General features: G+C 36.7%; 1 protein-coding gene across 3 annotated transcripts in view; it reads left to right on the top strand.

Annotated features, from left to right (window-relative positions):
- Window positions 1-17,067, top strand: part of PDS5A (PDS5 cohesin associated factor A) — a 133,020-nt gene that overhangs the window by 109,373 nt on the left and 6,580 nt on the right. For 2 of the 3 annotated variants that reach the window (XM_021701589.2, XM_021701588.1), the window contains exons 27-32: window positions 1,718-1,850; window positions 2,424-2,543; window positions 4,305-4,367; window positions 5,099-5,244; window positions 6,650-6,758; window positions 10,286-10,638. In XM_021701589.2, the coding sequence (XP_021557264.1) occupies window positions 1,718-1,850; window positions 2,424-2,543; window positions 4,305-4,367; window positions 5,099-5,244; window positions 6,650-6,758; window positions 10,286-10,638 (924 nt within the window). Of the gene's footprint in view, window positions 1-1,717; window positions 1,851-2,423; window positions 2,544-4,304; window positions 4,368-5,098; window positions 5,245-6,649; window positions 6,759-10,285; window positions 10,643-17,067 lie in introns of those variants that run through there. The other variant, XM_044912998.1, reaches the window with a different exon arrangement.

Raw genomic sequence — 17,067 nt, forward strand, 5'->3', positions numbered from 1 at the left:
CTATTTTGTCTGATCATAAAATAGCTACCAGCTCTCTTTTGGTTATCATTTGCATGAAATATTTGTATATTTTTTTATCCTTTTACTTTAAGATGCTTTGTGGTTTTACACCAAAGTGAATCTCTTGTAGACAGACATAGGTGGATCTTTTTTTTTTTTCCTGTCCTCTTTTCCCATTCTGATCTGTGCCTTTTAATTGGGGGCTTTTAATCTATTTTCATTTGAAGTAATTACCAGTGAAGAGTTATTTCTGCCATATAGCTATTTGTTTTCTCTGTCTTATATATGTTGTTACTTAATTTCCTTCATTTTTTGTATTTACTTGTTTTTTGTAGTGAACCTTTTTGATTCCCTTTTCTGTGTATTTTTAGTTATTTTCTTAGAGATTACAACTAATACTCGTAACAACCTAGACTAAATAATAGCAGCTTAGTTTCAATAGTATACAAACACTTTGTCCTATACAACTCTACCCCTCTCCCTTTAGTATTGATATTGTGATAGAAATTATATCTTTTTACATTATTTCCATTTACATAGATGTAATTATTACGCATTTGCCTTTAAAGTCTTTATGTAAAAATAGTTAAAATTGAAAGTACAGTAATGCTGGCTTTTATATTATGTGGTTACCCTTTACTATTTGCTAGTGTTCTTTATTTCTTCTTATGGTTTTAAGTTACAGTCTGGTGTCCTTTTATTTCAGCCTGAAGGACTCACTTTAATAGTTCTTTTAAAACAGGTCTACTGGGCGCCTGGGTGGCTCAGTTGGTTAAGCGACTGCCTTCAGCTCAGGTCATGATCCCAGGGTCCTGGGATCGAGTCCCACATCGGGCTCCCGGCTCAGCGGGGAGCCTGCTTCTCCCTCTGACCCTCTCCCCTCTCATGCTGTTTCTCTCCTGCTCACTCTCTAATAAATAAATAAATAAATAAATAATTAAAAAAAATAAAATAAAATAAAACAGGTCTACTAAAAATGAACTCCATTAACCTAGTGCTAAATTTCCCCCTTACAGTAGTCCCTCAAAACATTTACATAGAATATAGGCAAAGAAGTACGCATACATTATCATCAAATTATTTCTTCCCCTATTGATGCAGTAAATCAGTAAGTCCCATGGCTGCCTGAGAATCATCCTGAGAACTTACTACAAACAGGCCTTACCCTAGATTTGTTGATTTAGGTTCCTCAAGGATTCTGATGTTCATCCTGATTTGGGATTCACTTTTACTTTAGAAATTCAGGTATTCCCTTCAGATACTTTATGTATTAAATGAGTATACAGTATAAGTGGAAAAGCAAAAATAGTTTGAGTTGTGACTGCTTAGCTGAATGACCGGTTACTGTGCACATGCGATTTGGAGTCATGTCACAGCAGAATTCCATGCAAATACTAGACCTGCATAGTTTGCAAATAGTCAAAAGAAGAAAGACTGCTGCCTGCTGGTTTCCTCATCATTGCTGGGCAGTGATACATGTCAAATCATCTAAATGTCTCTTGAATACCTACAGAATGAATCTTTACATGCCTCATGAAACTGTCAGACTTCCTTGTATTAAGCTATGTTTTCATTTTTAATATTTTATGGTTTAGTTTATATTTCACTCTTACTTTGTTATATCCAGACAACAGACCTTCCCAATAAGATGTCTAATCCATTAAGCAAAGCACCTACTTTTAGTCTCTTTTAATAGGCGAATATGTTTATCATTTAGGTGCCTATGGTTCATGCTTGAAGTTTTAATGACAAAGAATGAAAACAATAGCCATGCCTTTATGAAGAAGATGGCAGAGAACATCAAGTTAACAAAAGATGCCCAGTCTCCAGATGAATCCAAGACAAATGAAGTAAGATATGTGTTAGGCCAGCGTATATTAAGATAATTACAGGAAAAAATATTACAGTCCTTGTCCTACTTGTTTTTCCTATTATATAATAAATTAGATTACAGAATGTTCATAAAAATACATATTTATGGTCAGTTTTATTGTATTTTATTATAATTGAATTCTATTATTGGAGGAATGTTTATTACCCTGAAAAGGACATTAAAATTTCTACAGAGCAGGGGGATAAGAACTAATAAAATTTACTACTCTGCTGTCTTACAAATCTTTAATAAGTCACAGACAAGTAGATACTCCTTTTTGTATGTTTCCCTTGATTTGGTTTGGTTTATTTGTCTTTAATGCATACTCGGCATTCATGTTAATTAGGTAAAGGGTTATTTTGTTTGTTTGTTGTTTTTACCAGGAGGCTACATAAGAAGAAATGCAAACACAAATGTGAAATGTTCAAGGAATAAATAATATCCACATATCCCTCTTTTCATTTCATTTTATACATTGGGTAGAATTGGTACTTGAGGTTATTTTGTGCTACTGAAAGTTATATATGATCTTTCTCTCTTTCCTCCCTAGAAACTTTATACAGTATGTGATGTGGCTCTGTGTGTTATAAATAGTAAAAGTGCTTTGTGCAATGCAGATTCACCGAAGGATCCAGTCCTTCCACTGAAATTTTTTACACAACCTGAAAAGGTAATTTTTTCCTCTTCATTGTTCCACCACACTAAACTAACCTAAATTTCAGTTACCATCAACCCTAGTGGCAAATAGTGGATTGTCTTGACTACAGAGTAAGAAATAGCTCTTTGTATTTATATCAAGGAATGGGAGATTGTCTTCCAAAGCCCTGAACAAATATCATTCTCACCTTACAGAGTAGGAGAATGCAAATCAAGCTTTATGGTGATATTCTTGCATGAGCTATTCCTTCTGGATATTTCTAGTATTTAAGAGGAGTTTTCAGATTTCTTAAATTGCTTAAATCTCACTTTATTAAAACACTGTATTTTATCAGGCAAGAAATAAAATGTTTGGTACAGTGTAAATATAAATATAAATGAAATAAAATGTTAGAATTAACAGAATTGGGTCTCGGCGAATGATGTATTCTAATCAGCAGCTTCTAAGTTCAGGGACTTTAGACAGTTAACTCTTCTAAGCCTCAATTTCTGTCTCTCTAAAATGCAGGTGATAATACCTATGAACAATTATTAATACTTGTCTATAATTTTATAAGAGTTTGTCACATAAGCATTCAGTAAATGGTAGTAATAATACATCATTTGTTGTGCTATCAGCAAATTAAGTTTTCCATCTAAGTAAATTTTCCAGCTAACTAAAGCTCTTTGTTTTTCCAACTAATCAGAATTTAAAAACTTTTTTTAGAAAAAAGTTTTCTACTTATTTACTGCTTTAAGGAAGTATTTGGAAGTTTAACCCTCCTGTGCTTTGTTTCGAAAACAGAATCCTAATTTTTTTTTTTTAATTAAGTAGGCTCCACACCCAGCGTGGGGCTTGAACTCAGGACTCTGGGGTCAAGAGTCACATGCTCTACCAACTGAGCCAGCCAGGTGCCCCCAGAGTACTAAGTATTTTTAATTGGAAAAAATACATCATTTAAAAGTTTTTATACATTTTCAAACCTTAAGATATGCTTCAGAATATTCAGGGTAATCCTCCCTTAGAGTATTTTACAGAAGAACGTAAGTGAGATCACTTAAAAAATTAATAAACTTCTTGGTCATAGTGAATCACTTTAGTTATGTGACACCATTGTGGTTTATATGTGTGCTATTCCCGGGTATTTAACAGAAGCATCAAAGGATTCTTAAGTTTCATATAGATAAAACTTTCAAGAAGGTACCATCAATGTCCACATTAGGTTTAATTCATTTATTAACTAGTAAACATCACTGCCGCCAAAGAACATTATAACTCAATTATATTTTGGCAGTGTATTTACATGCCAAATGTAAATTTGATTTGGACAGTCTTTTTACGGTTCTAAGAAACAATATTTTTAATTAAACTGACAATTTTTTTTTTCAATGAGGGTAATTTTCTTGAGATCAAGTGTGAAGTTATTTTAGTGAATATTAAGTGCTTAATATATGTACTGTACCATTTTGGATGATTTGGGATCCCAGATGAAGTAAATTTTACAATAGAGAATAATCTGGAGACTATTTGCCCTGAATTATATGAAAAAAATAGGAATGTGTTTTATTTAAAATGTGATTTAAGTAATTGAACTCTGATATTTGCCAAGTCTTATGTGCCATTGAGTTAAAGCTAGACTTAATGACATAGTTCATTAAATATGCTTTATTTGAGGAATTAATATGTATGCTGGCCCAAATGTAATTGTTATCATAAGGCACAGTGCCTGCAAAGTCGTATTTGGACAATAAAAATACACATGTTCACTTGTTTGTTTGTTTGTTTGTTTTGTAGGATTTCTGTAATGACAAAAGTTATATTTCAGAAGAGACTAGAGTACTTCTGTTAACAGGAAAGGTATTGTGTACTAGATAATTTGGAAATCTTTATCTCATGTGTACATTACTTCTGATGTACTTAGAAATAACTTTTAAAAGCCCCATGGATTTTATAGTTCCTGATTCTTAAGGACCATATTGTGGATTGTAGCATCTAAAGCATTTGTTCACTCAGGCTTTTTTCTACCATAAGCAACTCTTGAATTACGACCATGTGTTCTCATCAGTACTAGTAGGCTTCAAGTTACTCATAATACACAAAGCAGATTTTCTTGAAAAATGGTATAATAAATTTAGATATGAAGATTTTAAAAAAGAAATAATTTTAAAGTATTAATGAGCTAGATAACTTATATTCCATAAAAGTAACATGACAGCTAAAAGAGCAAAAGAAATTTAATTTTTGTTAAAAACAGTGTCTAAACTATTATATACATTTAATAGTTTATAAGACATTTTATTATATCTTATATATTTTTGCTGTGTGTTTCAGGGGCACTTTTTATTTTGATTGACCAATAAGAAATAAATACTGCCTAGTTATTTTTAAGTAGAGGTAATAACTTGTGACTTGTAATTGTATTCAGACAAACCCAATTGTGCAAAATTATCATTTCTAATAAGTTTAGAATTTAACTTTCTAAAGTAACAATTCCTTGGCTTAGGCTAAACAGTATCTTTTACATGTGTCTAAATTTATGTGAATTCCTTACAGTAAGGTATAAAATAATATGCATATGTAATTTTTAGCCAAAACCTGCTGGAGTACTAGGTGCAGTAAACAAGCCTTTATCAGCAACGGGAAGGAAACCGTATGTTAGAAGCACTGGAGCTGAGACTGGAAGCAATATTAATGTAAATTCAGAGCTGAACCCTTCAACCGGAAATCGATCAAGGCAATTTTTTTTCTCCATTTGTTTTTGTTACTGTCATTCACTACTTGGTTCATCTTTTAATTTTTACCTAAAGCACTAGATCACAAACATAGACTTTAGGAAACATTTTGGCATAAAATAATAGCACTGAGTTTTAGTAAAATTAATGATGGAAATTAAGAGTGCACAATTACATTTTGAACCCATATAACATTCTAAGTATGTAAAAAACTAAAATGGAACAAATTTAAGAGTTTTTTTTTTTTCTTAAGATTTTATTTGAGAGAGAGAGAGAGACAAGTGTGAGAGAGAGATCTCAAGGGGGGAAGGGTAGAGGAAGAAGCAGACTCCACACTGAGCTGGGAACCCGATGCGGGACTCGATCCCCAGAATCATGACCTGAGCCGAAGGCAGACGCTTAACCGACTGAGCCACCCAGGCGCCCCAAATTTTAAAATATCTAATATATTATAACTAATTTTCATGGAAATGTTTATATAAGAAAAATGAACACTTAGGAAAACTATGAATATAGAACTCTTAAATCGAATTTATGTGCTTTTTAATGTTTAACTCAAATTAGTATAGCATGAGTTAAGATGACATTATTATAACATTTCTACTTATAAGAATATTCCATGTTTATTTTAACATGTCTTTACCATGTTAGCCACTGCATAAAAATTTCCACCTAACCCTACTCTTATCAACACTAGAATTTGAAGCTTTTAAAGATTTTATTCTTACTCATGAAATTTTAAGTATAAACTCAATTTATGTTGTTTTAAACACATTCTTAGCAGTAGAACCCCAAAATATAAAATAAATTAACATGGAACATCTGTGGTTTACAGAAATGGTGAGTCTCAAACATCTCCCCTGTGGCCTCTTCTTCCAGCCCCCTCCCTTGCAGAGCATTAAGAACACAGACTGGAGGGGCACCTGGCTGGCTCAGTCAGAGGAGCATGCGACTCTTGATCCTCGGGGTTTTGAGTTTGAGTTCCATGTTGGGCGTAGAGATTACTTAAAATCTTAAAAAAAACACACACAGACTAGAGACAACTGTACTATACACTATCTATAATACATCTATCACTGTATTTTTACTTTGTGTTAGGGTTTCCTACCCCTAAGAGAAAGTCTTAAAATAGTTGTATGATTTTGTTTCTAGACAGCTAATCTTTCTGTCTGGCGGTTTTAGGCAGTCATTTGTGTCTTACATTAGTAAGGTTAAAGGGAATGAGTAACATGATATAATACAGCAGTGGTCTTATAACCACAGAAGATCTGAATCTTGCTAATGTTGCTTCAGTTGGCTGGGCTTCGAAACTAGCGTAAGCTTCTGTTTCCTTATTGGTTAGTGAAAGGGTAGGCTATCTGTCCATGTGGTGAAATAAAGAAGCTTCGGTTTATTTTTCTTCAACAGGGAACAGAGTTCAGAGGCAGTAGAAACTGGAGTTAGTGAAAATGAAGAGAACCCTGTGAGGATTATTTCTGTCACACCTGTAAAGAATATTGACCCAGTAAAGAATAAGGTAAATTTTTAAAATTTAACAAATGGAATTCTCCCGGAGATTATTACAGTTTCATGGTAGATGTTAAGAAACCCCCACTTGACAAGTTAATATATACTACATACTCTACATTTGTGTGTACCACCTCTCACTATACTTACCATGCTTCCACTGCCTACATCCACCCATTTCAAGAGTTGATGTAGCCACCTTTAGTAGTGTCCTTCTCCCACACTACTACTCCCAAAACTTGAAAGACTAGGAATTGAGAGTTTTTGAGATCTTACTTTCAAGTTTATTGACTCCTATAAGAGATACATACACTGTTTTTTTGGTTATATTTTTTAAAAGTTAAATTTATGAGTTAACCTTTTAAAATGTATTTGAGTTTCTGTTTAACGGCTACATTCTTTATTGTTGACCTTATAATTATGGCACCCAATTTTAACAATTTTGTGGCAGGAGAGAAACACTGGTAAGAATCAGACCTGAGTCTGAATCCTGGCTCTGCCACTCATTGGCTGTGTGTCCCTGAGCTTCATTAAACTATAGAATGAGACCGGTAACTTACCTCAGTAGCAATGGTATGGAAATAACTATTACTTCTTTTCCTACAGAATCATATTCTCAACATATTTATCTTTGTATTGCCCACCATATATTTATAGTATTCATCAAATGTTTTAGGAATCACCCTCGGATACATAAAATACAAGACTATACAGTTATTCCACAATAGCTGAACTATGCAAACTCATTATCTGAATTCAAACTGAATAGATGGTGATACATTTTTAGATCAGTCTCTTACTATTCATCCTCTTGCTGTTTGTTATCTGAAGTTCAGTATGTCAGTAGATTCAGGTAACAGGGAGCCTCTCACTGTCAAAACTCTTGAAATTCGGAAACCAATAGACTTGAATATTGTAGGGTTCTTGTATAGAATTAAACATTTTGACGTAAACAGACTTACATACAAAAATGCATATTGCCACAGACATTCGTTTAAACGTACTTAAATGTGTAGGAAGAGCTGGTACAGGGATAAAAAGTTTTTTCTGGCACAAACAACTATCTATAACTTTTCTAGCCTGTGATATAAAATTCTGTGTAAGATATAAATTGATGTTATATGTCAATTATACTTTAATAATAGGAAAGATAAATGTGATATTTAAATTGTAATTTTTGAGAAGCCAAAATGTTACTTTATGATTAATCTATAATAGTGTTCCAAACCCTTATTTTAACTTTTTCACACTTCCAAAGAAATTTTTTTAAGAATTTTTTTTTTTTTCCCCTTAAAGATTCCGTTCATTTATTTGAGAGAAAGAGCAAGCACGAGCAGGGTGAGGGGCAGAGGGAGAAGCAGGCTCCCCAGTGAGCAGGGACCCTGGGATCATGACCTGAGCCAAAGGCAGACGCTTAAACCGACTGAGCCACCCAGGCGCCCCTCCTAAGAATGTTTTAACAAATTCGCTATAGCCTTGAACACACAGGGGTTGTATTTTGACAAAACTTAATCACTTCCCAGTCAGGTCTCCCATAAGTTGTCGTCATTTCTTTCCAAAGTCTGCTAGGCTCAAAAAACTATCTTGTTGGTATACTAAAAGAAGATAAAGATCGAAGAGAATGTTTCTTGCTGACAAATTTTTCAAAGAGATTAATGCGTAAACCAGTTGATTATGTGTATAAAAATTATCCAGCAAATCAGATATGGGTGTTTACAGATCAGGACATTCTTGGGGCGCCTGAGTGGCTCAGTCAGTTAAGTGTCCAACTTGATTTCAGCTCAGCTCAGGATCTTGGGGTTGTGCTGTTGAGCCCCACATCAAGCTCTGTGCTGGGTGTGGAACCTGCTTAAGATTCTCTCTCTCCCTTTTCTACTGCCCCTCCCCATCTCTTAAAAAAAAAAAAATCAGGACATTCTCTCCTGTTATTTACTCTGTGAGGGAAATCAAACTGTAATATGAAGGATGAGTAAGGGAGGTGGTTAAAAGAAGCAAGACATAGCCCATGGATTCAGGCAGGCAATGTTACCAGTGTTGGCCTGAAGGAGGCTTCTTTTTCTTCATACCTGTGGCTGACCAATGGGTTTCCTCTTTCATTTGTCTTTTAATGAGTTCTTTAAACATGTGCACATGTACATAATATTCATAAGTGTGTAAATACAGTCATGAGCATGATTTTTATTGCAGCCTTTGTTCCTTTTAAAAAGTAATCTGTATCGGGGCGCCAGAGTGGCTCAGTCGTTAAGCGTCTGCCTTTTGTTCAGGTCGTGATCCCAGGGTCCTGGGATCGAGCCCCGCATCAGGCTCCCTGCTTAGCGGGAAGCCTGCTTCTCCCTCTCCCACTCCCCCTGCTTGTGTTCCTGCTCTTGCTGTGTCTCTCTCTGTCAAATAAATAAAACCTTAAAAAAAAAAAGTAATCTGTATTAATTTTTTTCTTGTCTTACATTTTCACCTGTGTATATACATAAATATTTCCCTTCCCCTTTTTTGCCACTACAAACAATGTTGCATTAAAAACTTAAATGTGCATCAAACATTTACTGGTGATTTTTTATTTCTATGGGCTTACTTTCTAGTAGTGGGATTGCTGAGTCAAAGAGTAAAATGTATTGCAGATTTTAGATATTTCCATATTGCTTCCTTGAAAAAGTGGAACACTTGACATTGCTACCCAGCAAGGTGGAACACTGATTTGTGAATTTTTTCACTTAAATTACTATTTTCATGAGTTTTCATTTAAGTAAATTTTCTTGAATCATGAAAGATTTATAAATATTTTTTACCCAGTCATTCTGAAAAGATTTTCTGGGGGAAATGAAAATTAGTTAATTGAAAAGATTAACTGATTTTTTGGACAATGATAGTGCTCCTTTGTCTTCCTTTAATCAATTCAAATTTTATCAGTTAAAATTATGACTCCTAAATATCCTCTGTATAAGGTCACTTTCGACTCTAAAAACTATTAAAGTCCATTATATGGTATATTAAAATGGGATTTTATTTGAACATTTTAGGTGACTTAACACATATATTTGGTAAACTAAAAGAAAAAAATGTTCAGAAAAAAAGTAGAAGGTTAATGATTGCAGCAAAAAGTGACAAAAATTAGAATGTATGAAGGGAGTGAGAAATTGAAGAACCTTATGTCATAGAATTACAGAAATTATTATAGTCAAAGGAGCATCATAGATAAAGAGCATATTCAATTATGCAAGCATGCTCCCCTTTTTTAAAAAGTGATAAATTTAGAGCATACCATCGATTAAAAGGACCTTTTCATTTAGAATGAGTGTGAAAGCAAAACTGAGTAGATTTTCTCTATTTATACCACCTGTGCATTTTAATAAGCATTTATGGCATAGATTATATATGCCAAGCCCCATGGCAGGCCCTGCTCTCAGGTCCTTACCCTCAAGGAGTTCATTAGAAGACTTGGAATTCCAGCTCCTCGAAAATACTTTCAAAATGCTTCTTTCCAGTACAGATCATTGATATATAAGGAATTTATGTTTATAGAATTGTTTTGTGCTCTTTTAGGAGATCAATTCTGATCAGACTACCCAGGGCAACATCAGCAGTGACCGAGGAAAGAAAAGAAGTGTAGCAGCAGCTGGTGCAGAGAACATCCAACAAAAAACAGATGAGAAAGTAGACGAATCAGGACCACCTGCCCCTTCAAAACCCAGGAGAGGGCGCCGACCCAAGTCTGAATCTCAGGGCAATGCAACCAAAACTGATGACATAAACAAACCTCTGGGCAAGGGAAGAAAGAGAGCTGCGGTCAGTCAGGAAAGCCCTGGGGGTCTGGAAGCAGGTAACGCCAAAGCGCCCAAACTGCAAGATGGAGCCAAAAAGGCAGCACCAGCAGAAAGACAGATTGACTTACAAAGGTAATGGACACCTTTCTTTCTGGACTGTGAACTTAGACATTTTGTTTTATTCTTAGTATGTGCCGGTCACCCCCAAACACCTAGGCATTTGGGACTGAAAACTGCCCTTGGTTTTCCTGAGTAGGTTATAATGGCATTTGTTTTGATCTCATAACCTCCAGGATGCCAATTTGAAGAGTGATCTTGTTTCTTTTGGTTAATTTTTAATTGGGATATCATGTTTTGTATTTCTGCTTACTAGCAAGGACAATATTAAATTTTGCTTGGTATCCTTCACATGGTTACATGGGCTTTACTTAATTTAAAGGGCTACCTTTTGGGTAAAAAGGTCTCAGAATGGGGTGCCTGGGTGGCTCAGTCAGTTAAGAATCTGCCTTCAGCTCAGATCATGATCCCAGGGTCCTGGGATCGAGCCCTGCATCGGGCTCCCTGCTCAGTGGGGAGCCTGCTTCTCCCTCTCCCTCTGCTGCTCCCCCTGCTTGTGCGCTCTTGCTCTCTGTCAGTAAATAAATAAAATCTTTAAAAGGGGCAGGGTGTCTCAAGTCATGACACACAAACAGGTATATCCTGCTCTTGAATTCCTCTTGTTTGAGTTAATTTTAATATAAGCCAACAACTTACCTCTTCCCCCCACTCTCCAGTGAAACTACCTCAGAGCTGCTCATCTTTGATCATTCTTGGGCTGGGACTTCAGCTTCTCTACCCTGTAATGGTGGTGTTCCAGCTGGAGATCTAGAAGTTGGCTCCTTTGAGACCTGGCCTACAGTTAGAATTTAGCCCTACCCCCTTCTTTTTTCTTTGTATGTCTGTACCTAACTCATCTCCCCTTGAATTAGACTGTAAGCATCTGAATTCCTTGTAGGAAAGAGACGGTTTTGATCATCTCAGGATGATCCTACCATCGTGCTTCAGTATTTTTATAAAGTATAGTGTTGCCTTGTGTTAACAAGTACATTTTTAAAATTACCATTCATGTTAAATCTTCTTATATTTTAAGTGTCTCAAGCTACCTTTTACGTGACATCTCATGGGAGCAGATTCAGGCCCAAACCTGATCTAAGTAATGGGTGTTTCTCCTACTCACTTCTAGTTTTATGTGTAGTAAGTGTAATAATGAAAGCTATTGGGGCAAATTCATTATTTTTCTCCTCAGATCTAGATCTAGATCATATTTAACCTCAGCCCCCTCTTTGTCTTCAGTAAGACAGCATAATAATACCTTCTTCAAAGGACTGTCCTAAGAATTAAATGGATCAATAAATATAAAGCACTTAACCAAGTGCCTTTCACAGAATAAATGCTCAGTCATTGTTATAGCCATTGTTTTGAATTCTAGAGTCTCTACCCCTTAATACACTTTTCAGTTACACAAAAGTTGAACACTTTCCTTCGAGGTGGCCAGAATTTTCTGAAGGGTTTCTAAAATTCTATTCTAGGTGTTCCATTAGTACTGATCATCACACACAGGCCACTTGAGCCACCAGACCTTGTCTCTGATTAGCGCCTGGTAAAGCCCCCTGCTCTGCTTTTGCTGCACCATGTGCCCCAACACCATCAAACCAACAGAAGCGGCTTCGGTGCCAGAGACTGGTTAAGAATAGCATTGAGCCTTCTTGAAAATCTAAAAATGTCTTGAGTGAAAAACACCTTAGAAGTCTCAAGTATGCTGGCTGTTAGGTCACGGGGGGCAGTGTGTTAGCCAAAACAGAGTTCTGTGATGGTTTTATATTCTCAGTGAAACTAGGTGGTTAAATTAGATGTTCTTGACAACTCTGTACTGTGTTAACTGTGTAGAATAGATCAAATATTTTGCACACATGTTTCAGAAACTTGTGATTGAACTGTCTGCTACTAATTTAACAAAATATAGAAGTACATTCTGAAACTCTCTCCCAAGCTTCCTTTTATCTTTTCCTAAACCTAATCTACAACTCTGCCTTTACATTCTAGCATTATGACTTAAGCTTGGAATCCTGAGGAACTGTTGAGTGAAAGCTCACTTACTCCACAGACTGTACTGCTCATGATCCCCTCTTGCATAGAGTTGAATGCCTTATAGGCACACCAGTATTGCTGCTAGTACTTGTCGTTCGTTCTTTTAACAAATACTCAACTGATAAGAGTGCTAGGCATCATGCTGGGTGTTGGCAATACAAATGTATCCAAAGTAAAAAGGTTCTTGCCCTCAAAGAGTTTATTTCCCTAGCTTGTCACCTCCAGAAGAAACCAGAAAACTTTCGCATTAGTTGATAACAGTAAAAGTATAGGACTTTTTTGGTAATTACTGCATAAAACAGAATGAAATTCCGACACATGCTACAACATGGATGGACCTTAAGGACATTATGCTAATTGAAATGAGCCATACCCCAAAGGACAAATACCGTATGATTCCATTTAGATGAGGCACCTAGAGCCATTACGTTCGTATAGACCAAAAGTGGAATGGTGGTTACCAGGACGAAGAGGGAGTAGGCTTTAGTGTTTAGTGGGTGTACAGAGTTTCATTTGGGGAAGATGAAAACATTCTAGAAATGGATGGCCTTGATTGTACAACATTGTGAATGTACTTAATGCTACCATGTACTTAAAAATGGTTAAAATGGTAAATGTTAGGTCATACAAATTTTACTACAACAAAAAAAGTGCTACATAGGAATAATGATCTCTAACACTAATATAGTACTGATTATGAGCCAGGCTCAATTTTAAGCTCTTTGTTAACCTATTAAATCCTCAAAACACCTCTTTGTGGTAAGTTCTACCATTATTCCCAGCTTACAAAGAGGAGGAAACCCAGGTATAGGGGCCCCATGTAGCTTTTGGTCTCTGCTTATATAGTGGGGCCAGGATTAAACCCAAGCAGTGTCCTCCAGAGTTTGTAACTGCCATGCTATATTGTATTTTAAGGTAAAATTAGTCTGGTTTTTTTTTTTAATATTTATTTATTTGACAGAGAGACAGCGAGAGAGGGAACACAAGCAGGGGGAGCAGGAGAGGGAGGAGCAGGCTTCCCGTTGAGCAGGAGCCCGATGCAGGGCTCGATCCCAGGACCCTGGGATCAAGACCTGAGCCAAAGGCAGACGACTTAACAACTGAGCCACCCAGGCGCCCCTAAAATTAAGTCTTAATTCTAAGGCACTACACATGCGCACAAAACTGGTATAACAGAGAGTACTTTGAAAATACTTGTATTTTTTATTTTCTTGTATATCTTAAATAGCTAATGTAGTTCATATGTGTAATAGTTTCCATAATGGAGTACATTTGCATTGTTGATTTTTATAACTCTTATGTAAAAAGCTCGTTTATTTAGTTAGTTATATTTAAGTTTATTTAAGTAATCTCTGCAGCCATTGTGGGGCTCGAACTCAAGACCCTGAGATCAAGAGTCGCATGCTCTTCCATCTGAGCCAGCCAGGCGCCCCTAAAGCTATTTTATTTAAAATAACCACAGGTTGGGGCACCTGGGTGGCTCAGCCAGTTAAGCATCTGACCCTGGATCGAGCCCTCATCGGGCTCCCTGCTCAGTGGGGAGTCTGCTTCCCCCTTTCCCTCTGCCTTTTTCTCTCTCTCTGTCTCTCTCTCAAATAAAAATAAAATCTTAGGAAAAAAACAATAAAAATAAAATCTAAAAAAAAAGCAAAGAAACATCTGTTCAAGATAACCACAGGTTAAGCCAAACAGACCAACTGTAGTCCTCTTTTTAACCTCTTTCACAGTACATGCAAACAAAAGCCCCTGCATGTTAGCGTCAGAGAGGAATAAACCAAGCAATAGATCAGAGATTCTTGAAGGTGGCACACTTGAAGTAAAAGAGGCACCTCATGCCAAGAACATTGTCAGACTGATGAAAATTAGGTAGAATAATATTTGGGGTGGCTTGGCATATTTATTAATAGAAATAATAGTAATAATAGGGAAAGGTTGTTAAACATATATTTGTCTTGCCAAAAGTCAACATGAATTAAGTACAACCCTATGTTAGAGGTAAGGAGACTTGAACAGAGTGTCTCCAGGCACCTGGCCAGTGCCATGCAGAGCAAGACTTGGAATCCAGGAGAATCCTTTAGTAAGCACCTCAGTGTGGTGGTTCCTCCTGTAATTTATGCAGTATTTTGAAACATTTTTTTTTTAAAGATTTTTATTTATTTATTTATTTGACAGAGAGATAGCAAGAGCAGGAACACAAGCAGGGGGTGTGGGAGAGGGAGAAGCAGGCTTCCCGCCGAGCAGGGAGCCCGATGTGGGACTCGATCCCAGGACCCTGGGATCATGACCTGAGCCGAAGGCAGACGCTTAACGATTGAGCCCCCCAGGCGCCCTTTTAATTTTTTTAATTTATTTTTGAGAGAGAGAGCACAAGCAGAGGAAGCAGCAGGTAGAGACAGAGGGAGAAGCAGGCTCCCCACTGAGCAGGGAGCCCGATGCGGGGCTCGATCCCAGGACCCTGAGATCATGACCTGAGCCGAAGGCAGACGCTTAACCGTCTGAGCCACCCAGGCGCCCCTGAAACATTTTTAAACTGTGAACATTCAGAACTCTATTTGTTTTTCCTCTTAAGATGTAAAAGATATTGTGTAATGATGTAAAAGATAATGTGTAGTTACTACCAAACGATGTAATAGACACACCAAAAGTTCCTTATTTGTGATTTTGCTGATATTTTAACTATTTCAACTTAAGGAGAAATGTTAAATGGTCAAAATCCTGAAGTTACCGGCTTTATTTTTATTTCATAGTGGGACTGTAGCTTCCACCTTCCTACAAGATTCTAAACCTACTTCTCATTGGGGCACCTGGCTGGCTCAGTTGGTAGAGCATGCCACTCTTGATCTCGGGGTCGTGAGTTCAAGCCCCATGTTGGGCATAGAGTTTACTTAAAAATAAATAAAAATAAGCATACTTCCATTAACTACAGGTATTACCTGTGATTGATTTGATATCCCACCTATATTTTCCTGAGACCTGGTGAGGATCACATAGAGATTAAAGCCACATGATTACAGTTCTCAATATAGAGCTAATCCAACACCTTGAATCATCCTGTTAAGGTTGTCATTAAAATTTCAGCCAGCTAATTACTAAAAGAAGAAATAGGATTGCCAAACATGAGAGCCATCAAACACTAAATCTGTGAGAAGGATGACCCCAGGGTGATGGTCAGCTTGCTTATTGCCCTGGAGACTCATAGCCTCCAAAGCCTCGCCTAGAGGCCTTGCATTGTGGAGTGAGATCTGAATTGCTGCACTAAAGTAGTTTGCCCCTGGACTTGAAGCTGGAATGCAAGACTTTGATAATTAAGTACCCTAGTGCTTCTCTATGGCCCTGCTCTCTAACTTCAGATGCCACTTCAGTCTCTTCCTTAACCTTGCATTATTCTTCATACCTTTCACTTGCTTAATTTCTCACTTGCCAGATGATCCGTTCCTGCTCTGGTCACAGGTTTCCACAGTAACATCCGAAAAGACCCTCTACCCATGACATTACCCTAATCTTCTTCACTCCACGTATGCCATTTGATCGCCAGTCTACACGTTGTGCTAGTACCATCTCTAGAAAACTCGCCCAATCTTATTGTTTGGTATTTGTATTGTGATCATTGTGTGATTATATTTTATTAATGAAAACCATTTTGGGGACCCTAGTATATGCCAACCACAGTCTCTGCTACCTTGTTTAATCCTTCAGCACTATTAGGTAGGACTCTTGATAAATGGTAGCCTCTAGAGCTATTCTAATGCTACAATCAGCACTTATAATGTGTGGCAGGTGCTAACCCTCTAGAATTCCTCTTACTAGGTCCTCTTACTGAGAGCATTAGGTAAATAACTTTTAGCATGATTCCTGCTTGTAGAATCTATTTACTAATTCAAGGATGGATACTTTATCCAAAACATAGATAATATGTATAAAAATTTACTGGCATAGATTTTACCTTTTTTTTTTTTTAAGATTGTATTTATTTATTTGACAGAGAGAGACACAGCGAGAGCAGGAACACAGCAGGGGGAGTGGGAAAGGGAGAAGCTTCCTGTGGAGCCTGATTCAGGGCTCGATCCCAGGACCCTGGAATCATGACCCGAGCCGAAGGCAGACCCTTAACGACTGAGCCACCCAGGCGCCCCTAGATTTTACTTCTTAATCTGAGAGTTGATGCTGAGCATTTTAACTTGTAAATTTAACTATAAAATTTTTAGATCCCCTTGGATTTTTCTAGTAAATGTATTATTCCCTCAGCTATTTGTGTGTGTGTTGTGTATGTGTGTGCGCGCGCACGCACGTTTATTCCAGTAAATGTTCCTGTCTGTATTTTGGGCTATATTTGAAATTGTTACTTCTTTTGAGAAAATTCCTGGAATTTACCCTATACATTTATAATAATTAGCCATTTGTGTATTATGGTCAGGAAACAGTATCTGACAACTG

This window comes from Neomonachus schauinslandi, chromosome 2 (assembly GCF_002201575.2).
Source record: "Neomonachus schauinslandi chromosome 2, ASM220157v2, whole genome shotgun sequence".
Classification (NCBI taxonomy): Eukaryota; Metazoa; Chordata; class Mammalia; order Carnivora; family Phocidae; genus Neomonachus; species Neomonachus schauinslandi.